The sequence below is a fragment of the Callospermophilus lateralis genome, chromosome 8, assembly GCF_048772815.1.
Source record: "Callospermophilus lateralis isolate mCalLat2 chromosome 8, mCalLat2.hap1, whole genome shotgun sequence".
Classification (NCBI taxonomy): Eukaryota; Metazoa; Chordata; class Mammalia; order Rodentia; family Sciuridae; genus Callospermophilus; species Callospermophilus lateralis.
Window position 1 is genome coordinate 90,518,381 of NC_135312.1, and position 25,923 is coordinate 90,544,303.

The following is a 25,923-nucleotide window of genomic DNA, read 5'->3' on the forward strand; positions in this document are numbered from 1 at the left end:
AAACCAATGATATAAAAAAGTGACTTTTAACCTGTTCTTTCTGGCTCCAAAGCCCATGTACTTTTTGGTGCCATTGTCTTAAACCTCATGAAATTCTGCATTGATAAATGCAGAGGAAGAGAATTGGTGTTCCTAAAAGAGGATCTTACATTGGTAACTCTGCTTATTAAGGAAGAGAAAATAAATGTCGTACACTGAAATGGACATTTTCATTTCCCTCTACATTGTGGATATGGAAAAATAAATAATTAAAAATCAGTTATTTGAATCAAAAATTAAAAATCAATTTGAAATAATTGAGCTAATCAGCATTTTTCTCTTAAAGGACAAGCTTGTGTGGAAGAGGGCATTCCTGGTTTTGGGGTTCTCTGTGCTAGCTGTGTTCAGCAGTGTGAACTTTGGATTTCCTGGATCAGGAGGACTGTGCACATTGGTCATGGCTTTCCTTGCAGGCATGGGATGGAGCAACAAAAAGGTGAGCAGCATTTTAAATCTGGCTAATGGTTCTTTTTGGCCAGACTAATTTTTTCTTTTCAGATACTTTCTTAACATTAAATTAATCAAAATTTTAATCATGAAAGTTATTTTCTATACATATGCAAATGTGTACTCAGTGCATACATGCATATCCTTTTCCCTCCTTACATATTAATTTAAACTTGATGCTTTACTTAAAAATGGATCATGGTCATACTGATGTCTTCCTTATTCCGTTTATTTTTATTATCTTTTGTGGTTTTAAGGATTGAACTTAAAGCCTCATACATGCTAGGGCAGGACTCTGCTACTGAGCTACATCCCCAACCCCTGTTTTTGTTTTTGTATTTTGAGAGAGGGTCTCACTAAATTGTCCAGGCTGACCTTGAACTTGTGATCCTCCTGCCTCTGCTTCCCGAGTAGCTGATATTATAAGCATGGGCTACAACACCAGACTCTTTCCTTATTATTATTACGTTTTAATAGTTGCAGAATATTGCACTATATGGGTAGATCACACTTTATTTAACCAGTCTCCTACTGAAAGATGTTTAGGTTATTCTAGTTCTATACCTAGATAAACAGTGCTTCAGTAAAATATCCTCACATATACCATATTTCCTAAATTCTAAGACATTATCAATTCTTAAAAACACCATTATTTTATATACAACTAAGAAAGAAAAATACTACCAATTAAACTATACCATAGCATTCTAATTTCAGAAATGTAAAAATGTCTTAAAATCAACAAAATATAGTATATCTTTGAGTTTCTCTATAGAATACATTTTTTAGAAATAGGATTGCTCTAGGAAAGAGTATGCATAATTGTATTTTCGAGAGTATCAATTTTCTACATTAAAAAGTTGTACAGATTTACATTCCCAACAATGGTATATAAGAGGATCTGCTTTTTTTATTTGAGTAATTTTTAGACTTCAGATAGTTTTAAATCTGAGAGGTGAAAAAATATGTCGCTACTAATTTGATTTATTTTTCTTTATGAGTAAAGCTAATGATCTTTTCATGAAATTACTAGCTAGTTTGTCAAAAGTTTTTTTTCATTTTAATAAAATTATTTTGTTTTTTTTTAATTTTCAAAAACATTAATAATATTCATTTTCTCAATATGTATTCTGAAAATTGGCTGGTTGCCATTTATTTATTTTAATTTCCAGATTCTTTTTTTTTTTAAATAAATTTGAACTTGACAAGATCATATGCTATTCTGTAAAGGAAGGGGGGGTCAGTGCTTCCAAGAGCAGGATTCATTAATCAGCAGCCCAGGCTGGCAATGGGGACAGAAAGCAGAATCCTTAGAAAGAAGCAAGGTGGCAGCACACCCCTTCATCCTATAACCTTGCCTCTACCCACAAGGAAAGTGAAGTGATAGGAAAATGAGGGATGATATAAGTACTCAGTTTATAACAGGAAGATTCTCTTTAATAGATAAATATCAAAATAATGACTCTAACTTATGTATGAATGAGTCTAATAGGTAATTCTTAAAGTTTGCTGATGCTGCTAGTCTGGGGACCACACTCAAACACTAGCTTCAAATATTGTTGTTTTTGATCTTTAGTCACACTGAGAGGTAAAATGTAGTATCTTGTTTTCTTTCAAGCTTCTTTTATGAACAGTGAAATTGAACCTTTTAAAAAATGTATTTAACCATTTGTATTTTTTCCCTTTTTCATTGACAGATCTTTTTTGTCTGTTAGTTTCTGCTTTCTAGAATTGTATCTGCTTACTTTTCTACCAGTAATAATGTGATACCTATCTCATTACAACGTCATCTGCTTAGAATATAGGTAGACCATGATGGAAATCTGTATGTCCGAAGTATAAAGTGTTGATTATTAAGTTATTATTAAGTATATGCACTCACATACACATCTAAATATATGATATTAACCTTTTGCACCTTTTTTTATCTTGTTCAGCACTCAGATCTTCTATTTTTGTGGCATCAGACCTATCAATATCTTATTATAAGCTTTTCTCTCATAATTTAAAATTTTCCTTAAAGATATCTCACTTATTTACATTAATAACCTTGAAAGGTAGATATTAGACCTATTTTACAAATGGGTACACCAAAGATTATTAATATTTAATAGATTGCCTAAGGTCAAATAGCTAGTAAGTGACAGAGCCTGGATAAAAACAGGCCATTTTTGTAAATCAAAATGGTTCCTTAAAGAAAGGAAAGAAAACTAATGTTTATTGAATCAGTAATATGCAGATACTCTCCATGTCTTTTCTAATTTAGGACTCTGGATAAGTTCCTACTTCTGAGGGCACCAAACCAAAGAGTCCAAAATTGGGATTCTTTTCTTCCTTGTTCAATAGGATAACATAGTCTAAGAGCTGAGGTTTCTAATGCTAATCTCTACTCTGTAGTTTACTACTATATGACCATGTAGAAATTATCTAATTTCTCAAGTTTCAATTTACTTTTCTCTAAAATGGGGAGTGATTATAGCAACATCTTCATCGAGCAGAGGAATAAGTGAAATCCTCTAGAGCTTTTAGCACTTAGTCTTTGAATAATACTCAGTAAATAATAGCCCTTATTATTTCTGTTGACTACTACCAAAGCAGCATGACATAATGAAAAGTGTATAAGATTTAAGCTATGGAGATGGAATTCTAATTCCAGTTCTACTACCCTCTAGCTGTCCAAGCAAATTATTTGCCTTCTTTAATACTGTTTTCTCAACGATAAAATTATTTTTAAAAATTCTAAAAACTTGTTGTAACTGTTACATAGGAAAATGGAAATGACACTCCTTGTAAATTCTGTAATACTTTAGCAACATTGCTGTTGTTATACTTTCTTTTTTTCTTTAAATATTTCTTTAAGATAGAACACCACACTTCCACTCAATTAAGAAAAATATTTTACTGTCCAAGGAGATTTTTTTTTTTACAGCTATTATACCATGATAGGTTCCAGAAGCTCAGATTTTTATTTTTATTTTTTTTACTAGTTCTCACGAAGTGTGCTTCTCTGGGGAGTGCGGGCTTGTGCTTCAGTTGAACCCAGCTACTTTCTCTTTGGCTTCCTTCTTCTTCTGATCATTTTCCTTCATGCACACATTTCAGAAAGATATCTTGGGTTGATATGATCAATATACACATTAATTCTCTTAGCAAAACCTTCATCTTAGCTTGCATGTTTACATTGCCAACAGCATGCTGGGCAGCTTGTAGGCTCCCTGTTTTGACGTGGTAACATTTGTGGGGCATTCCTTTTGAACAATATCCATTCCCTTGATGTCTACAATATCATCCTTCTTGCACATTCCCAGGAATGTGACCAAAGTAACAACTTCATGTTTTCTAAAAAGCCTGGAGAACATATATCTGGTGCCTCTCCTCTTTCACTTTGTTTTTATTATTTTGGCAAATTACTGGAAGATAGCAGTTCCCCAAGTTGTTATACTTAAAGAAACTAAAATATTTTATAAAACTGTGTTTGTGTATGTATTTTTCTGACACAATCTCATGTTTTTCTGCTTAGTTTTCCTTATAATCATTAATTGTGTCATTTAAATACGGTCACCATTTTAAATCCCTCATTTATCTGTGTTTTCAAATTCAGTGCTTCTTTCGATGACCTTTATAATTATAAGGTTTTCTTTTCTTCATATACTTTGAATTTTATGAATTGCTAAATTATCTGAGAATTATCAACTCAAGTAGATATTTAACTCATAAAGAAATCTCCCCTCTTTCTCTTAACTTTCTTCTTTTGTCCATCCTTGAAAGTGATTTACATTTCTGAGGATTTTATAATGGTGTATAAAGATGTATAAAATGGCCTTAATTTTCAACAGATAATAACTTTTATTGCTGTAGTCTTAACTCTTTTGTACTTTGCCTATTTGATAACTCCATTTTATTTATTTAAAAAATCATTTTAGTTTTGAAATTATGTAAAAGCCATAAGAAGATGTGACTTTTCTCCCATTTTAAAGTCTTATAGTATATAATAAGCCCATGTCCAGTGTCATAATAAAAAAACAAATTGTGGCTTTTGTCTGCTGTTTAGAAATAGAAGTAATCTGATAAACTCTTTAGTTTTTGCACTTTTATTGGTGTCCTGAATGTATGAAATATATTTGAAGACTCCCCTTAAAATTAGTCACACCAATAAAAAACTAAGCAACTTAAAGTTAGCATCGTTCATTCTTGTTCTTTATCATTATGATTATCAATTAAAGTCTAGGCTTTCATTATGTTATACTCGAAAGATTAAATTAGGGTAAAATTTAGAGATATTTGGAAGGGTAGCAAATGGACCTGAGTTTTGGCAGAACTAGTTTTTGTCATTCAATGGTAAAGGATCTTAATATAAATCTATTATTTTACAAATAAGGTACTGAGATGTAGGTTACTTGCAATTAATGGTGATAGATTTGAACCTAAGTTTCTCTCTTTCCTTATGATGTGAAACTATAAAGTTTTTGCATTATTTTGAACTGTTAAATAAATCAGTGCTTTGTCTTTCAACATTTATAAGCTAACAGAAATAGAATCTTCACCCTAATAAACATACCAGAAATAACAAAAATTAAAATGAAGGGAAAAGAGAAATAATGTAATCTTTCTCTGTCAATTTGCTTAATAAGGAATTACAGATCCTTAAAGAGATATGACAGTGAGCATTAAATGTCATCTAAAAATATAGATTCTTATTAGTTAATTGAAAAGAATATCTGTTCAATGTAAATTCTTAGACAATGTTAACAGAAACTAATTTCTCTTCCATAAGAAAGCTTATCAATTTGATCTACTACCAATTAGAATTTCCTTACAATCTCACAATACTTGACATTATGAAAACTTAATATTTTTTCTTATGTGATGGGTCCTCCTTCCTGCCCCCCAAAATATCATTTTAATTTGGGTTTCTCTGATTTCCCTGAAAAGTTAAGTTTTTTGGCCATTTACACTTTTGTGTTAGAAATATCTTCATTTACTTGTTTTGCTGTTCTTAGCTCATCTTTTGTTTATAGTTGTCACAAAAATAAAGCCTATCTTGAGCTGAAGCTTATTTAGCAATGCAAGAGGCCCTGCTTTTGATCTCTAGCAACACACACACACACACACACACACACACACACACAAGAAAGGAAGAAAGAAAGAAAGAAAGAAAGAAAGGAAAGAAGGAAGAAAGGAAGGAAAGAAAGAAAGAAAGAAAGAAAGAATCTGTCTCAGATCAAATTATTCTGATTCAATTAGTTAAGTTCTTGGCATTTGTAGCTTCACATAATAAAAATGCATGTGTTTTGTTTGTTTTCTTTAGGCAGAGGTTGAAAAGATAATTGCAGTTGCCTGGGACATTTTTCAGCCACTTCTTTTTGGACTGATTGGAGCAGAGGTATCTATTGCATCTCTCAGACCAGAAACTGTTGGTAAGAATTTCGAAGTGGTTCTTGTACTAAAATCAGATCTTTTTATATTCAGGAGAAATATCTTCAATGGTTATGAGTTCAGTGGTTCCCACTTTTATAGTTAAATAAAACATTAATTATGATCTGGTTGGTTAGAAAACAATGCTTGTTAATCTAAGACAGTAAATTCTATACCTTTAAAACAGTTCCCGGTAAAGAAAAAAAACACTACTGACTCCTATCCACAAAATTCAGTTGTTAAAATTCTTTTTTTAAAGGATAGGAATGTTCATCTAGCCCTGATCTGATTAAGGGCTGGAATTTTAAAGATAACTAGTTAGTTCTATAATATGTACCCATGGAACAGAAATGTTTGTTGTTCACTCAATCTTTTATTCACTCAAACAATTCAAAAGTACATTGATTCACACACAGCAATGTGTATACATATTCATTCTTTTCTCCTTTCCTCATCACAATATTCTCCTATCTATAGTAAGAGCCCCATCCCTTGCTACTGCCTTCTGAATCACACATAGATTCTTTTCTTTTTCTCATGCATCTTCAAATATCCTTGTTACAGTTTTCTGCTCTTTAGAATTTAATCAGTCTCTACTCTAATCTCACTTATCATTTTTTTTTAGAAAGAGTGAGAGTGAGAAAGAGGGAGAGAGAGAGAATTTTAATATTTATTTTTTAGTATTTGGCCGACACAACATCTTTGTATGTGGTGCTGAGGATCGAACCCAGGCCGCACGCATGCCAGGCAAGCGCGCTACCTCTTGAACCACATCCCCAGCCCCTCACTTATCTTTTTTTAAAATTTTTATTTGTACATGGACAGAATACCTTTATTTTATTTGTTTAGTTTTATGCGCTAAGGATCGAACTCAGTGCAAGCATTCTACCTCTGAGCTACAGCCCCAGCCCAAATACTGAAAAATAAAATATTAAAAGATTCTCTCTCTCTTCTCTCTCTCTCTAAAAGAAAAAAAAGATATTAGTTAAAAAAAAAGATATTTTCCCATTCTCACACATGCTACAACATGGTTAAACCTGGAAAACATTAGGCTAAGTGAAATAAGCCAGTAACAAAAAAAAAATTAAGACTATTATGACTCCACTTATATAAGGTATACAGAGTAGTTTGATTCATAGCGAAAGTAAAATTGTGGTTGTCAGGGGATGGGGGTAGGGGAAAGTGAGCACAGAGTTTTTAAATTTTTAAGTTTTGCAAGGTGAAAATGTCCTGAAGATTGGCTGCACAATAGTATGAATGTGCACTTAAAAATGGTTAAGTTGGTAGATGTTATATGTATTTTACAATTTAAAATAATGCATACATGGAAAAAATGTATTGAAAATAGATAAATATATGTATTCTTTCTTCATTTATCTTGCCCATTACCTATAAACATTATTTCTTTTTTCCTCCTTTCAAACTTAGATTCCATTTAAATTCCCATTCCCTTCCTCAATACATTTCATTCTACTTCTGGCCCATCATATAACCAACTGTGTTCTCAGAATGATTTCATTGCTAAATCTTGCCTTTGTTTTACTTGATTTCTCAAAATCATTTGGTGTTGTGTCTCTTTAAAACACTCTTATATTGAATTCTGCTATTTTCCAGAGTCCTCCAAGTCCTCATTTATAACATATGTAGCTTAAACATTGCTCTTCATCAAAGTTTCTACCAAGGCTTTTCATTCCTCTATCAATTCTCTGATCTTACTTATACCAGTGACATCAATTGTAAACTATCTCATTCCAAAATCAAATCTTTTGTGTCTTGTGCAGCAGGCAACAGACACTTTTGAATACCCGAGAGAAATATGTTTCAACAAAGAGCCACAAAAACCTTCCATAAAGAAATCATATTGAGGGTTCACAAAAGACCCTCCTGTGATGTCTATCCTTTGAACTTGAAAAAATAACATATCCCTTCTGAACTTCACATAGACATTGCAGGAGACTCTGTTGTGAATCTGGAATATGGTTTCTTTATGAAACTCTTGTGGCTCTTTGTTGAAGACACTAGCCGCCTATAGCTCCATCTGATTGGCTCATTCCCTTCATGCTGGCTGATGAATATTTTTAATATTACCTTTAATTTTATACTCTGCCAAGAGTTCTCAATTACTTTGATGAAATATTATTTTTTCCACTTCTATGAATACTTACCAATTTGTTTACCCTTCAGTTATCATATAGTATAGTATAGTATTTTCTAATTGTAAGGCTCATAGAAGCAAAGTTTGTACATGATACATTTTTGTGTCCCCAGTAACTAGCTTAAAGTTTGTCATGCATGATATCATTTAATAAATTCTTGTTAAACAAGTAGAATAAAGTGTGGCTCTTACTGTAAAAGTATATGAGAGATAACATTCAAATCTCCTTTGTAAAAATTCAAATATGTTGAATTTCTGGTTTTAATCTAAGGGAAATATCTGTCTTTGAACAAATTGATCAATACTTAATATTGATTTTTTCATAAATAATGTCTAATCATTGCAATATTTTAATCGTTTAATGTTTTAAAATTATTGCTGTTAGTGTTATTTTGAATCAGCAACTAAATATGAGATATAACTTCTCCACTAGTATTCTGTTATTTCTAAAATTGAAGTATTTCTTTCAGGCCTTTGTGTTGCCACCTTGGGCATTGCAGTATTGATACGAATTTTGACTACATTTCTGATGGTGTGTTTTGCTGGTTTTAACATAAAGGAAAAGATATTTATTTCTTTTGCATGGCTTCCGAAGGCCACAGTCCAGGTAATGATGGATAGGATGGCTTAGCACTTTATAAGATTCCTTAAGATGACAAATAAGAAGACTTGTTTAAATTTTGTGAAAATTAACAATTGAGGTGGATTTAGGAAGCATTTATACTAATACACTCTTTAAAAAGTTTATTTTTGGTATATTGGTGATTAAATGTGATGGCTCATTTAAATTTCTTTAGATCGCCAGAATATAACTAAAATTCCAATAAATTCCTACAATACTAGAAACTGGTGGTGACAGGAGGGAGCGGTTTGCATTTTCATAAGTTAGAGCTCCCTAAGTCACTGAAAGTGAGAGTTTTTAACTCTTTTTATTTCATTATCTTCCCAGAAGAGAGTAAAACAGAAATGGCTTGACCCATTTAATGTTTTGAGAAACTTCAATGTCAAAACAATTAGAATAAATTATGATTTGTCAGAAATTTCATTTGTAATTGAGAAAAGATTTATTGAAGAAGAACTCAGAAAAAATGCTTTACAGTAGTCTTCCTTTATCCATAGTTTCACGGTCTGTGGTTTCTCTTACCCATGGCCAACCCAGTCTAAAATTATTAAGTGGAAAATGCCAGAAATAAACAATTCTTTACTTTTGAATTACTTGCCAATTTGAGTTGCATCGTGAAATATCGCACCATCTTGCTTTGTCCTGCCTGGGGACATAAATCATCCCTTTGTCCAAAGTATCCACTCACCTGGTGGTCACTTAGTATTTGTCTCAGTTGTCACATGAACTGTTTCAGTCTTGCAGTGCTTGTTTTCTTTTCTTTCTTAATTTTTTTTGGCGGGGTGGTACCAGGAATTGAACCCAGGGGCACTCGACCACTGAGCTACATATCCAGCCCTATTTTGTATTTTATGTAGAGACAGGGTCTCACTGAGTTACTTAGCACCTCACTTTTGCTGAGACTGGATTTGAATTCTCGATCCTCCTGCCTCAGCCTCCTGAGCTGCTGGGATTACAGACATGTGCCACCACTCCTGGCAGTAGTGCTTGTTTTCAAGTGACCCTTGCTTTACTCAATAATGGCCCCCACGTGCAAGAGAGTGATGCTGGCAATTGTGACATGCCAAAGAAAACCATTAAGTACTTCTTTTAACCTTTAGTTTAAATGGTGAAAGTTCTTCACTTAAAGGGGGAAAAACATGGTAGTATGTAGGGCTCAGGGCTATCTAGAATTTCATACATCCACTAAGGATCTTGAAACATAACCCCCCACAGATAAAGGAGGACTATTGTATTCATTACCTAGATCATTACTTGATATTAATAATTCACAACTAGCTGAACTTCCTGACATATGTCTTGAACACTTGACACAAAGTTTGTGTACTCCAATGAACAACAGACAAAGAAAGCCCTTGAGGATAGGTGCTTGAAACTGTTGACCAAGCAAGCCTTAGAATACTTATTATTGCTAGTTAAATTACAACTGTCTAGATTATGATTTATTGCAAATGCAATACATCCCTGATTATATTGTGTATTTCCAGATTAATTATATCTAACAAGATTAAACTGTTCTATACCTGATTATTTGGCAATTATTGAAGTATGTAAACTTTTATTGTCATAAACTGAAAATTAGATGCTCTTAATTTAAGTGGCTTTGGAAGATGTGTATGTTCTCTAATTATATTCCAGATTTTGTGTGACCTTGAGCTTGGGTATTCTTCCTGAAAAAAAAAAAAAATTCCATCAGACTTTCAAAGATTTCAGAGATATAATGGCTCAGAGATAGTACAAGATAGTAAATGGAATAATTTCTCCCTCACAGTGTTTTCAGCTTTCATTCAAATTCTAGTAACTTCAATAGATAAATATCAAAATAATGACTTTACCTTGTGTATGAGAGATTTGTTTCTAAATGTTAAAATTTGAGAGCTAGCACTCTCCTACTATCAGAACAACATTTAAAATAAGTAAAATTATCTAGGATGTATTGGATAATGTAAGTCTAATGGGAGCAAGTACAATCATCTCTCAGTACCCATGGGGAATTGGTTTCAGGACCACATCTAAATACAAACATCTGCAGACACTCAAGTTCCTTATATAAAATGGCATGGTATTTGCATGTAATTTATACATATACTCCCATATACTCTAAATCATCTCCAAATTATTTATAATTCCTAATACAATATAAATGCTGTGAAAAGTGGTTATACTGTATTTTTACTTATTTACAAATAAGTAAATTACATTCAGTACAGATATAATTTTTTTGATATTTTTCAATCTGTATTTATTGGATTTATAGATTCAGAATCCATGGACATGGAGGGCTGACTATATTGTATAGAATTTTCTTTTTCTTCTGTTGGCACTACAGAATAAATAAGCTTTCTAGTATATGCATATTCTATATTAGTGATACTAGCGTTTTTAAACTTTGTCTGTGATCTGCTATAAGAAATGTATTTGAAAGCACAATTCAGCATACACACAAAACCCAAAATGTACATACACATACACACATGTGCTAGTCAGCTTTTCATCACTGTGACCAAATTACTTAACAACGACAACTTAGAGGAGGAAAGGTATATGTTGGGCTTTGGTTTCAGAAGTTCAGTTCATATTTGGTGAATTCCATTGCTCTAGGCCCAAGATGAGGCAGAATGTCATGACAGAAGGGCATGACGGAAGAAAGCCATTCAGCTTTTCATCACTGATTACCTGACATCAACAATTTAGGGGATCATGGTTTCAGAGGTTCAGTTCATGTTTGGCCGGCTCCATTGCTCTGGGCCCAAGATGAGGCAGAATGTCATGGCAGAAAGGAATGACAGAAGAAAGCTGTTCAGCTCATAGCAGCCAAGAAGAGGAAAAAGCAAGAGAGGAGCCAGAAACAAGATATAATCCAAGGACATGCCTCCCAGTGACCTCTTTCCTCCAGCCTGCAGTTACCACCCAGTAATCCATTCACATTATGAATCCGTTAAAAGCATGAATCCAGCTGGAAGATTACATCTATCATAATCTAATCATCTCACCTCTGAACATTCCTGCATTGCTTAACACATGAGCTTTCAGTAGATATTCAAGATCCAAACAATAGCAACACACAATAGAGAACTGAAAGAGAAGTAGGCATTGTAATGTAATGTGTGAAGCACATCCAGGAATTCATAAAATGTTGAAATTAGTTACGGAACAGAGTAACCCACAACAACAAAGAGCCTCTGTGTGTAGGGACTAAATAAAACAGATTTTAAAAAATCTTTTTACTAACAATCCAGCAAGGACATTCCAGACCTGTCAAGGTGACCACAATCCTCAGCATGTGCCTTCTACCCAGGAGTCCAGCTTTTAGTATTTTTAAATCCAGTTTGAAGGGAGAAATGAATAAAATATATATGTCCATTCCTTTCAGGAACAATTTATAAGTAGCAGTTATCACTTCTACTCATCTTTTAATGGCCAGAACTTAGATACAAGCTACATCTAGATATAAAAGAGCTGAAAAAAATATAAGTTCTCTGGTTGAACAGCAATGTGACCGAGAAAACTGGGGAATTTTATTATAGAAGGAAGAGAAACATTTAGTATTTGTGGGCAACTAGCCCTTGTGTCTGATGTATAATACTTTCTCTTCTATTTTATTATTTTAGAGGTGAACATTTTTCTGCTAAGGAATAAGAGGTTAACCACATTGATCAATACATCTTTCCCCATGTACATTCATAGTAATACATTTATCCTCTAAAAGAAATGAGAATTTTCATAATACCCTCTAGGAGATCCATTTTAAATAAAACATTTCACTAACTCTGGTGGCAAAGTTAAACAAATACCTAATAAGATTAACTTCAAGTTTTGAAAGTCTCTGCTGCTTTCATGTTTCATGCTGTTGGAACCATTCGTTCAGGCTCCAAACTAATACTAGTCATTTAAATCTTCCAATAAACATTATTCCTTTTATAAATCATTTTAATTTCACACTTGCAAAGATAAATGAATGAAACAACTAGTAAGTTTCATCTTCACTCCAAAGAAATTTGTTATATAGCACTTCAGGCTGTATTTGATTAATAGTCCATATTTGCCTTGCGTATTGAAATGTAGGTGACTAACCATTATTAACCAAGCCTTATGCAAATAGGTACATTGGAGTCAACAGTCTGTCCCCATGCAAGAGCAGAGTCTATAGATAATTAAAACCAGCTGCAGCAGGTGTTGAAAGAAGACAAATTCAACTTTCTTAGTTGAGCCAAAGAATAAGAATGTTGTTTTTGCAAATGATAACATAAGTCACTTTTTAAAATATGTGCTTGTCTTATATTTCCAACCTTACCCTTAAACTTTTGTAGGCTGCAATAGGATCTGTGGCTTTGGACACAGCAAGATCACATGGAGAGAAAGAGTTGGAAGAATATGGAATGGATGTGTTGACAGTGGCATTTTTGTCCATCCTCATCACAGCCCCAATTGGAAGTCTACTTATTGGTTTGCTTGGTCCCAAGCTTCTCCAGAAATTTGAACAGCAAAATCAAGATGAGGGTCAAGGAGAGACTTCTCAACCAGTTTAGAGGTGAAAGAAAAATGCTGAACCCAATGATAAAAAGCTTCTCCCAGAAGCCAATTTCATCAGAATGGATACTGATATATGTAATATTTAAATTTAAAATGTAATAGAACAAAAGTGTTACTGTCTTAAACAGCATTTTTAGCCCTTGCTTTCAGCATGTGGGTGGACATGTTCTATATCTACGGATGTCTTTTTTTCCCCTAGACACCCCTTCATCCTTTATCTTAATTTGTATAAGGACATATCTACTTTACGGCCACGATTTAAAGTCAACATGGCAGAGACCGAGTTCAGTACCTTCCTCAGCTACCCAATAGCTTGTTCTAACTTACTGTAACAGTTTCACGATTCATGGTCACTGAGCTCTCATGACTTGAATTGTTTATGGCTTCACATCCTTTTTTTATTTTAAAAAACCAAAATGCAATCACTTGTCAATTCCTGCCCTTACTATTCTTCTCCTTCTCTATCTTTACCTTTCTCAGTACCTTTCTATGAAGTATTGTAACTGATTGGCCCCACCAAAATTTTAAAGTTTACAAAGTGTCTTCATTGATTCTTGGTCTTGGTCCATCCAGATGTTAAAAGAACCTATCTATCCCCGACCTGGATACTCAGTCTTCATGTCAGTGGCCCTTCTGAATCTACCTTCCAATTGTGCCCATTCCCTGATCCAGCTCTTATTTGTTTCTTGTGGCCCACATCTTTGGGCTTTTCCAATTCTCTAGTAAGAGAGAGCTAATTTTTCAAATCTTGGCAAGTGTCATGAAATGTCACATTAATTGGGGTAATATAAGTTGCTATAAGGAGGGAATCAAAAAATAAATTCTCAAAACACAATTCTATTTCCCTCTCATGAAACTGGCGGTTGGTTAATGCTAATAAAGGGCTTGGCTCATGGGGCTTCTCTGAGACCCATGTCTTTCTATCGTGAAGGTCTGCCATGCCTTAGCTTAGGACCTGGGTTAAAGACAGATCTCTACCAGGTCTCTTTTTTAGCCCTTGGCGTATAGGAAAAAAAGAAAATGCATGTAAAGCCATTTATTTTTAAGGAAGTGATGTGGAGGTCAGACACATTTCTCCTCTTACTTTCTATTGGTGCTGACATTCATTATCCAGCTGTGAGGAGGCTGAGAATCATCTCTACCTAAGCATGCACATCCCTAGGGGGAAGGCAAGTTAATACTTGGCCAGAGCCACCATTGTGTTATTTTTTACTAACATTACTTAACAATACTTAACAATGTATTTTTGCATGTTATCAGGGGTTTTGAAAGATGGTAACTAAAGCAAAAGATTAACGTGTGTCTTGGGAATTCCAGACATTGTGACATGACAGCAGAGAAAATGAGAAGAAAGGTGAACTTGCAGAAGTCATAAGTCATATTGTATCCCACTTTAGAACAGGCTCTCTCTGCTTTTATGTATTACCCCAAATTCCTCTAGGAATACTAGGTCATCTCTGTCTTTGCTGCTAAAAGAATAACACTCAAATAGAGTTTAGGTTTCTATCATGACACACACATTAATTTATATGTGTGTGTGCGTACGTGTGTGTGTGTGTGTGTGTGTGTGTGTGTATCTCCAAAGTGTTTTTTGCTTATTTGTCATATCCCAACTAACCCTTTTGACCTAGAATTCAAAGTACAATCTAATTTAAAAAAAAATTGTAGTTGTAGATGGACAGCATGCCTTTATTTTATTTGTTTATTTTTATGTGGTGCTGAGGGTCAAACCCAGTGCCTCACACATGCAAGGCTAGCACTCTGCCACTGAGCTACAGCCCCAGCCCTACAATCTAATCTTGAAGTAGATATTAAATATGTATTAAATAACTGAATTATGAATATTCTAATCCTACAAAGCTAATCTCCAGAATGCTAGCCCTTTCCACCATGGCTCTTCTAACTAACTTAATATTCACTTCTTTTAAGCAGAGTTCATTCTTATGTCAGCCTGCCTCTGGTTATTCTCTGGTTCTGTATTTTTCTCAGTATGAATGGAATTAATTTATACCAAAAGTCATATGGGTGTTTCAAATTGAACATTTTTTAATATTTATTTTTTATCTTTAGGTGGACACAATATCTTTATTTTATTTTTATGTGATGCTGAGGATCGAACCCAGTGCCTCACTCATGCTAGGCGAGCACGCTACTACTTGGAGCCATATCCACAGCCCTCAAATTGAACTTTATTAATTAGGTACACTTTGGTGGGACACCATAAATGTAATGCTCACCTGTTTCTCTACTTTTGCAGACTCTGAAACTTCATTCCTTCAACAGATAACAATTGTCCTGGATATCAGTGGAAGTTAGTTTCAAGTTCCCCATTAGATACCAAAATGTATGGATGCTTAAGTTCCTTATATAAAATAGAGTGATATTTATATACAACAATATACATTAGGTCATCTCGAGATTACTTATAACACCTAATATAATGCCTGCCTATCATTTCATTCACATGTACTGTAGTACTCAGTATGCTACAAATTCAAGTTTTGCTAGTTGGAAATTTCTGGATTTTTCACCAATATCTTTGATCTCCAGATTGTTGAATTCATAGATGTGAAACCCCCAAATAATAAAAAGGCAACTGTACTTACTGAAAGTCTTTGGTGATGCAGGCACACCATCAGGACTAGTCCAGTTCCTCTCCTTAAGGATTTGACAGCTTAGTAGAAGAGGCAAACAAAAGATTACAAAATAGCTTAAGTGCTATTATACAGAACTACAAGAGTGTAGGAGCATCCAATCAATCCAGAGGTGGTTTAGGTGCAGTTTAGGCATAGCTCCCCAAAGAAAGTAGGATGTTAGGACTTAGCCAGCTAAAGGGGTGTGAGGCAGCAGGGTGAGGCCACTGCCAACAGTAAAGAGAGAGAGGAGAGCCTTGGACAGTGGAAGAAGCTTCGGTCCTTTGTACATTCTATGGACTTCCATTTCTAATGCTTTGGGGTCCTGAATACTTTTTATAGTATTCCTATTTGGTTAAACCAATTGTATTTTGTATAAGTTAATTAGTATTCCAGACAGTTACTTGAAGAAATTACTACTGATGACATGCAAACTGAATTCACAGCATCACCTTCCTCTAAGAGGTGTTCCTCAACTTCCCCACTAAGAACAAGTTGTAAATTTTTCATTTGGATTTCAGCTTTTGTACATGCCTTATTTGCTAATAAGGTTCATAGAGGTGATACTTGACATGGGTCTTCCAGAGTGGACAGAACTAGGATGGATAGGCAAAGAGTAAGGTAAAGATGGGAATAACTGGGCTGGGGATGTGGCTCAAGCAGTAACGCGCTCGCCTGGCATGCGTGCGGCCCGGGTTCGATCCTCAGCACCACATACAAACAAAGATGGTGTGTGCTGCCAAAAACTAAAAAATAAATATTAAAATTCTCTCTTTCTCTCTCTCTCTCAAAAAAAAAAAAAAAAGATGTGGAAGGCTGGAAGATTAGCAAAGTTTGAAGACAGTGAAGTCTGGAGCATAGTGATTAGCACTTGAGCTTGATAAAGAGAATTAGTGAGAGATAAGGCTAGAAAAGTGTAGAGAGCCAGTCATGGGCTATGTGTGTAAGCTGTGAGTATTTGAGCGCATGAGGGGACTGGACTGACACTGCTTCTCTGATTAACATTATATTCTATTTTACCTCAGTGTTTTTTTCCTAAAGTTATTTTTTCTCTGGGAATGTGTGAGTTCTTTTCGTTCACTCTGCCTTTGATCCCACACACCCCCGAGATGGCATGGCTTTCCGAGATGTTGGTCAAATCTGCTAACTGCAAGACATCACCAAGCAACTCCCTAAAACCAATCCTTTGCCTTATTTGGGTTGAAATTTCTAGAATGTCTTTCTCCCCAGTAAATATAGGATTTTCAGGTGGCTCATTCTCTCTCTCTCTTTCCAACAGACCCTTAAGGTCGAGAGCCGTCCCCAATTCCTGCAAGCAAAAGGTATTTCTGTGTGTTGCATGCTTCTTTCGCTGTTTTCTTAAGTTATTGGTGCAGCTTTTGTGAACCCAGCTCAGATCGCCAGCCCGGCTAGCTGGCGATAGAAAAAAGAGTTGGCATTGAAATTATACCTAATAGATCATTAGTCAAATTTTTATTTTATTGAAGTACAATCAGAAATAGAAAGCTACTAATGTAAAAGATATTTTAAAAGCTACTTTTAATCATGTCAAATATAGTGGAAATGTCAGTATAAGTAAGGTTCTCATTTCTGAAAATTTTTTTGCTTTCTTTGGCATTTTTTAATATAATTGATTTAATTATTTTAAATTTATGTTAATTGTTTACAAGCAAGGTTATCAGATAGATTAAAAATTCTAAGACCATTGTTAAAGTTTCACTATATTGTGTTCAAATAAATAAAAGACATTACTATTTAAATGTCTCAGAATATTTTCCATATAAATCATTTATATAGTTCTCTGTAACAGGGGAAATTGCTTCATGTCATTTTGCAAACAAGAAATACCACCTGTTTTAGATGACTCACTCAACTTAAATCTAGCCTAGCACTGACCTGGTGGAAATTCTCAAAGTGCATTTGTTGATGTGCCCTTCATCTTCCTCACATGGATCCTAAAGTACTCAAATCTCCAGGAGTCTTAAGCACAGAGCAGTGCTATTGTGTCCATCAGACTTCTGGGACAGGTTCTCCCTCCCAGCTCTGCCATCTATTCCTCCTTCCAATATCCTTGGGGATCTAACTGTGTTTCCCACAGGCTCAAGTCATTACCTTATCCTAAGAAAAAGACCCTGTCTACTTTGTAAAAGGAGAGCGAAAATAATCTCACTCCTTGCTGAGAAAGTTACACCATGCTGAAGGTGCTATAATAAAAAGATGGGTTCTTATTGTCAGAGGTGCAATTTGAGTCAGACCCTGTGTTACTCACTTTCATTCACTGTACAAAATACCTGAAATAATCAGCTTGTAAGAAGGAAACATTTATTTGGGGTTATTATTTCAGAAGTTTCAGTCCATAGTTAGTTGGTCCCACTGCTTTTGGATCTGTGACAAGACAGAATGTTATGGCAGAGAAGCTGCTCCCATCAAGGCCAGGAAGCAAAATCAGAACCAGGAGAAGGGTAGGGGTCCCAGCATTCCCTTTAATCGCTTGCTCTCACTGACCAATTTCCTTCCCCTAACTTCCACATCTTCAAATTTCTACAACCTCCTAATAGCAAGCACGACGGACTGGCAACCAAGCTATTAGCATATGGGCTTTGCGGAGGGGGGGGGGGATATTTAGAATTTACCATAACAGACTTAAATATGAAAAAGAGAAAGTGAACATTCCCAGAGTACAAAATAACTTTAGGAAAAAATATAGAATAGAATACAATGTTACAAAAAAATAGAATACAGTGTTAAGTAGTAAAACTTGTTTTGATTGTCAGAAGTTAGATAGGAAAGAACAGTTTGTCTTTCTAAAAGTTTTGGACTTTCTCCAATAACAGTGGTTTTTCAACTATTTTAGGAAGCCCTGGAATTCTATTAGAGGAACTTGATGGACCACTGTGTGGACACAAACTCCAAAGCTTCTGGACTCACCTTCAACCAAAATGGATTTCACTTAAAAATTTCCTCATAAGATTTCATGAGCAAAAAAATAAAAAGGTTTTATTTTGATAACAGAATATTGTTTTCTTTGTACCAAACCCCATCTCAGATACTTGCCTTCTCTCATTTATACTCAAACCAACACCACAACATCCTTTATAGATGAGAAAACAAGGTCAGGAAGATAATAATGTCTTCGTCTAGATCCCACAGGTTGAAAGTGACAGAACTGAACTTTGAACCCAGGTAGCACTAACTCCAGAGACTATGTTGTTACTCTTTGGCATACTTAAGCTTATTTCAGGTCAGGGAAGACCCAATCAGAATTTTGACAAGGTATACTTTCGGCCCCTGCAATCCTAGGCACTGCTTCCTGGCTAAAATGCCCAATAGTGTCAACTTTCTTTCCGGACTTTTAAAACTGGGTAAGTCAATATTCAGAAGTCATCTAAAGAAAAGGGTCGAATAAACTCACAGGGCACCTGGAGGAATCAAGACAGCTGGGATGTCACTGAAACGTGCTGCCGCCAACCCCGCCCTGTATTTTCTGGCCCCGCCCCCGACCGCCGTCGGCCCCGCCTCCGACCGCTGCCGGCCCCGCCCCCGACCGCTGCCGGCCCCGCCTCCGACCGCCGCCGGCCGGGCCCCACAGAGTGAGGCGCGTGGAGGGCACAACCGTTGCTGGGCGCCTGGGCCGGCGAGGGTTGCCAAAGAAGTTGTAAGTACGCCCATTCTTCTGGATTCTCCCTTTCCAGGCTCTCTCCCACCAATATTTCTCTTTCCGTAGCCCCAAAGAACAAATTTCCCCTCAGTCTAAAAGAAGCACATATGGGCTCCAGACGGCTGGGGAAATACACCTTTCCAGGCCTTTCCCTGACTCAACGCACAAGTCCCTTTTCTGGCCCTTCCTCTGTTTTCTTTTTCTCCTCTTCCAAGTACTTACAAAAAAGGCTTTTTACTCAAGATTTGATTGCAAAACTTTTTTTATTAAGTGTAGACTATTTTTTTTTCTCCTTTCTTTTTTTTTTAATTAATTTTTATTGTTGGTTGTTCAAAACATTACATAGTTCTTGATATATCATATTTCACACTTTGATTCAAGTGGGATATGAACTCCCATTTTTACCCCGTATACACATTTGGTGAATGTTTGCAAATGAACCTTCCATGCTCCAGTGATTAGAGATGTGGAGAAGTGTTCAGCACTTGTTGCTGATCCTGAGAATGTCCTAACCCTGCTGTTCTCCTTGACTTTGTCACAGTGGACCAGCACTGAAAATCAGTGCTTTTGAAGGATAAAGAGCAGTAGTTGCACACAAATGGTGTCAGGCATATCATTCAGAAGTTTTATAACAGTTATGCAAGATCACACCAGGCCCAGACAGAGCCTAAGAAAGATGAGATTGGGCTGTGGGGAGTGGCGATTGGCTAGGCTGGCATCTAGGGAAGCCATGTGGCACAATCCCTGATTTTTCATAATTTTAAATAGAATTGTTTTGGGGCGAGAGAAATTTAAAAAGTTATGCCTCACTATCACATATAGAGGATTCACTCCCGAAACATTTCATTGCTATGTATCTATGAAAAAGATGTTCATATTTATCACCTTCTGTGAGTACCAAAATTTATAATGCTACTTTTTAGTTGACTTTTGTCATAAGTTTCTGTTACCAGACAAAGGAAAGAGGCAGGTGCATAAGAGTAATAGATAAAGTACCATACATATAGCTCTCCTTTTACTTTCACAATCACCCTGTTTATACATTTCCTTAAGATAGGTAGTTAATAAAATCCCATTTTGCTGGGAAGGGAACTAAACACTAAGGTTGAAGAGTACCTGGAACATAGTGGAATACATAGTCAGTAAATCTTTGATAGAATTAATGGATAGGCTTCCCAAGGAGCCATTATTTATCCACTGTTGTATTCTGGACTAAATCAGACACTAGTAAATCTACAAACGGGTGTCAAATAGAGAAGCCAACATGCTTAGGCACAAGCATTTATCAAACACTTTTGGAGACTCTCCTGCTTTTCCAGGTATTGTTTTAATTATTGTGAATAAAATACTAAGAAAGAATAGCATGATCCATGTTCTCATGGGTCGTAAATTCTAGTAAAGAAAAAAATAAATGGTAAACAATATATAAACAAGGACTTTTAGATAATGGTAGGTGCAGTGAAGAAGTAAAATAGTGTGAAGTAAGACTAAGGGAAGACTTGCTTTAGATTGCTTGCTTAGGGAAGTCCTCTCTGAAGAGGTGGCATTTGTGCTGAAACCTCAGTGAGATTTTATATATATATAAAACATTTATATATATAAATATATGCACATATATATACATTAATATATATTTATGTGTATTAAATATATATTATATATAATATGTATTTGTGTATATTAAATATATATATATAAAATTTAAAAGCCACTCATGAAAATATTAAGGATCAGAGCATTACAGATATAGGCCTAAAATAGGAATGAACTTAGCTTCTTAGAAGAATATGATAAAAATCGGCTGTAACTGGAATGTAGAGAAAGTGATACAAAGTAAACGTGGAGAGATAGGTAGGGACCAAATCATGTAGGGGTTTGAATAGACTATTTACTCATGGAATAAGTTTGGAAGTTATTTAGCGTGATGAGAAACGGGTAGTGAGTATTGTGGGAGTGATATAATCTTATTTACATTGTTAATAGATTTGTTTTGCAATGAACAGATCATAGGGGATGGGGAGTGAAATTTGTAACACAAGATAATTAGATATCCAAAAAGCAATGAAAGAAGTTTGGGATAAAGTGGCAGAAAAGAGAATGGATGTTTTGTAGACAGAGCCAGATTTTGTGATATTTTGAAAACAGGGGTGAGGAAATAGTCACTCCTAGCTTGTTCAATTTTGTCTTGAGCTTGAGTAGATGGTTGTGCTACTTACCAACTGAAAAAGACTAGGGAAGAAAAGGGAGGGGAGGTATTCTATTTTGCTTGCTTTAATTTTTATATCATTATTAGAAATCTAAGGTAAGTTTTAAGTCTTGAGTTCTGTGAAGAGGGCAAGGGAGCAGAGATTGAAAGAAAGCAGAGATTGAAAGAAGTCACTAGCATGTTGAAAAACTAAAACCAGGGAACATTTCAGTGATTAGGAGAAGAAAATGCAGATGGAAGAGTATCCAGTAAAAGATGAAGAAAAACCAAAGAGTGTGTCATAAAAGCCAAAACAATAAAACATGGTCAATGGTATTGAATCATGCTAAGAGATTGAGTAAAATAAAGAGATCTTCATGTTAGATTTTGGCAACATATCATAGATTTGCTTTGATAGTACAATGAACATAAAATTTAGTGTGATGAAATGGACTTAGCACTGTAGACATCTCAAGATAATTTACATTGGAGAGCTGATAAGTGGAGAGAATAGAAGAGTATATGGGGTCAGAGGTGGGTTATTAAAGATGGGGATACAAAAGCTTATTTTTTTTTATAATATGAATGATCCAATGAATGGTGGGGTGGAGGGATGAATGTTGTGAGAGAATGTATATACTTTAGGTGTGTGTCTTTGAGAAAATGCGGGGATACCATACAGGGAATATATAAAAGTATTGGCTTCATATACAAACATGAACATATAATTTCTAGTAATACAAGAAAGGCAGTGAATGATGGAGAGATTCAGGGTCAGAACATGAGAAAGTTTTGCTTGATAGTGACTTTAAAAAAAAATGAAATATTGGGCTGGGGATATGGCTCAAGTTGTAGCGCGCTTGCCTGGCATGAGTGAGATGCTGGGTTCGATCCTCAGCACCACATAAAAATAAAATAAAGATATTGTGTCCACCTAAAACTAAAAAATAAATATTTTTTAAAATGAAGTATAAGGTATGAGGCAAGATAAGGGTGAAGGTTTGGGGGTGGTAGTATGTATAAGGGGAAAAGGAAGGGTATGAAATAGACATGTTTGAGAATGGAAAACAGTCACAGTAGAGAGGCATAGTAACATGGTAGTCAAAATTGAGTGCTCATTTTTACATTTGTGGCCTGAGATAGGGTGGAAGAAAAGATTATAGGAGCTAGGGAAGGTCAAAGAACTGAAAGACCACAGTGTCAGGCAGATAGACAACCTGGGTACTAGTGATTAAGTTAGTAGATAAAATAGTCTTTGAATGCTAATATCCTGACTTTCCAGCTTAATGAGTTATCATTTTACTGATTCAGTCTTGTTCTTTTGTGCCACCTACCCTACCAGTCAACATTTGTTTATAGCCTGATGTTTAATTGGTAGATTTATCCAAATTCTAGACTTTTATAGGCTGATTCTTTTGTCTTATACCTTTAATTCTTAGGTATGTATTTATGAAAATTTTTGCTTTTTGTGTTTTTAAACTATTTCTATTAATATGTATTTATTAAAGCACAAAAGTCTACCTCTTACATGATAAAGGAAGCTGGGCATAGGGGTGCATGCCTATAATGCTAGCAGCTTGGGTGGCTGAGGCTAGAGGATCACAAGTAAAATAAAAAATAGTCTGGGGATGTGACTCAGTGGTTAAGTGCTCCTGGGTTCAATCCCTGTTACCAAAAAAAAAAAAAAAAAATCAATGATAAAGGAGAGATGAAAGGAGAAAACTAGAAATTCAGTTGCCTTATACAGTTAGGATGACCAGTAATAGGGTTGCATATTGACTCTAATAGCAATAATAATATGATAGCATTTTGAACAGCCCTTTACATTTTCTGCTAGGTCTTTATTATCTCTTATCTAATTTTTAACTGCTTTTTTTTAGATAAAGAAATTGAGATTCAGAGAGGGGCTTGATGAAGCGTACCTAGTGAATGGCAAAATTATTGACCACAGTGTCCTGATTGAATCCCGTATTTTTCACTGTAATAGTTCGCCTCTTTGCTTTTAATCCTCCATTGTATCAAAAGTGATATTAAAGAAAAATTCTGCTGTGTAGAAAGTAACTCTGCTGCTTAGGGGCCTCTTACAATGTAAAAAAAAAAATTGTATTTTTAAAATTCAACAGTTAGGGTTGGGAATATAGTTTAAGTGGTAGAACACTTATCTAGCATGTCCAAGGCCCTGGGTTTGATCCTTAGCATTACAAAAAAAAAATTAATATGTTTTAAATTATTTAAAAATATATTTTAAAATGAGATTAAATATTTATCTACCATCTTCTCCGTGTTAGGAAATTCAAAGAACCCAGAAATGATAATGAAATCAGCTCTGGTTTAATTTAATAGGGAAATAGATGAGAACATTTGTCACTAAGAAGCATTTATTGGGCCTTTCACATATTCCAGATGTGCTTCTAGAATATCTGTAGTGTATGTATTGTATAATAGGCTTTCAGTGAATATTTATCAGTTAAAACAATGATGATAGTTAAGCAAGCAGTTATAGTGGAGTGGATACTATGAAAAAAAGAGGCATATTGAAGAAAGTGTCAGGGAGGGTTTCTGGAAGAAATGACTTTGATGATAAGTTAGCTGGGCTAATAATCAGGAGTGTTGGAATCAGAAGACAACATACAGATATGTAAAATTTTTAAGATGTGAGATGTGACAAATTTGAAGAACTGAAATTTAGTATGGCTAAAGTATCAAGTGAAGAATGAGAAAGTAGGTAGGAACAAAGTTAGAGCCTCACTCAAAGGTATTAAAAGGTGAGTTTGATGTTTTTCTTCTATGGGAAACAACTGATGAATATTAAGCAGAGGGTTGCCATTATCAAGCATTTAAGGAGATTATTCTGTATTGTGGAAATTACATTGAGGAGGAACAATATTGGAGGTGGGAGAACAGTTGGAAGGCCATTTATTGTTTAAGAAAAAAAATGATTATGGCCTGGACTGGAATATTGGCAATTTATCTGCAGAGGAATGTACAAAATTTTAAAATATTTAGGAGCTTATATTAACATGATATAGTTATATACTGGATATTAGCAGAGAAGAACAGGGAAGAAAGAATGACTTCTTAGTTTTCAAGTTGAGTAACTACAAAGATGGTGGCTTTTTTTCTGTAAGATAGACAATTTCCTGAAGCAGGAATAGATTTGGTGGGGAAAGATCTTAAGTTTAGCTGTTTACTTACTAAGCTCAAGATACTTATAAGAAAACTAGAGGTGTTCAATCAGTACTTAAATATTACTAGTTAGAAGGAAGGAAACTACCACAAAATCCTCTGTACCAGGCTTCAGTATTTGTCCTAAAGAGTTAAAGTCATCACTACAGCAATACATGCATATTCACGTTTCTAGCAGCACAATTCACATTAGTCAAATTATGGAACCAGTGTACATCAATTAGTAAATGGATTAAGAAAATGTGTTATGTATACAAAATGGAGTGTTATTCAGCCATAAAGAATGAAATTGTGTCATTTGTACAAAAAATGGGTGGAACTTAAGGACATTATGTTAAGCAAAATAAGCCAAACTCAAGGGTCAGATTTTTTTTCTCTCATAGGTAGAAGCTAGAGAGGAAAAAGAGCAGGGGGGCTCCTCATGAACACTGAAGGGGAATCAAAGTATAAAAAGGGGACCCAGGGAAGGGAAACAGGAAATATCGACCAAATTACATTGTTATATCATGTGCATGTGTGAATATGCAACAACAAATTCTACCATTATGTAGAATTATAATGTACCAATAAAAGGTGGAATAAAGAAATTAAACATTCACACTGCAAAAAAGTAAGGATATATAGTTAGAATTTTAAGAAAGCTTCTCTGGGTAATCTCATCAGCATAATAGTCATTCCTAGAGGCACAGGAGTAGAGTGACAAGACAGTGGGGCATATGGAAGAATTCTGGGGAACCCCAATATTTAAGGGATGAATAGAAAAAAGAAGCCAGTAAAGAAGACCAAGAAAGAATAACCAGAAAGATGGAAAGAAGGTGGAACAAGTGACAAAATTAGGTGCGAATTCAAAAGGGGAAGATGACATCCAGTTTTGTGATGTACATTATAGAGAGTTTTATTTGGAATGACTCTCAAGCAAGAATAACATTCACAAAGAAGAAATGTAGTGGAAAGTTGTAGAGAACAAATCAAAAATCTCACTGATGATAATTGATACTGAATTCTGTATGCATTATTATTTTTAAAGAAAATTTAAATTCTTATGTATCC

At 34.9% G+C, this 25,923-nt stretch overlaps 2 protein-coding genes across 2 annotated transcripts in view; both read left to right on the forward strand.

Moving 5' to 3' along the window:
* Window positions 1–18,812, forward strand: part of Slc9b2 (solute carrier family 9 member B2) — a 54,842-nt gene extending 36,030 nt beyond the window's left edge. The window contains exons 9-14 of the mRNA XM_076864486.2: window positions 326–475; window positions 5,795–5,903; window positions 8,527–8,663; window positions 12,989–13,209; window positions 17,124–17,166; window positions 18,699–18,812. Coding sequence (XP_076720601.1) covers window positions 326–475; window positions 5,795–5,903; window positions 8,527–8,663; window positions 12,989–13,207 — 615 coding nt within the window. The 3' untranslated portion in view covers window positions 13,208–13,209; window positions 17,124–17,166; window positions 18,699–18,812. The remainder of the gene's footprint in view (window positions 1–325; window positions 476–5,794; window positions 5,904–8,526; window positions 8,664–12,988; window positions 13,210–17,123; window positions 17,167–18,698) is intronic.
* Window positions 18,813–19,434: 622 nt separating this feature from the next.
* Window positions 19,435–25,923, forward strand: part of Slc9b1 (solute carrier family 9 member B1) — a 93,592-nt gene continuing 87,103 nt past the window's right edge. The window contains exon 1 of the mRNA XM_076865003.2: window positions 19,435–19,499. The gene's annotated coding sequence lies outside the window, so the exon portion shown is untranslated. The remainder of the gene's footprint in view (window positions 19,500–25,923) is intronic.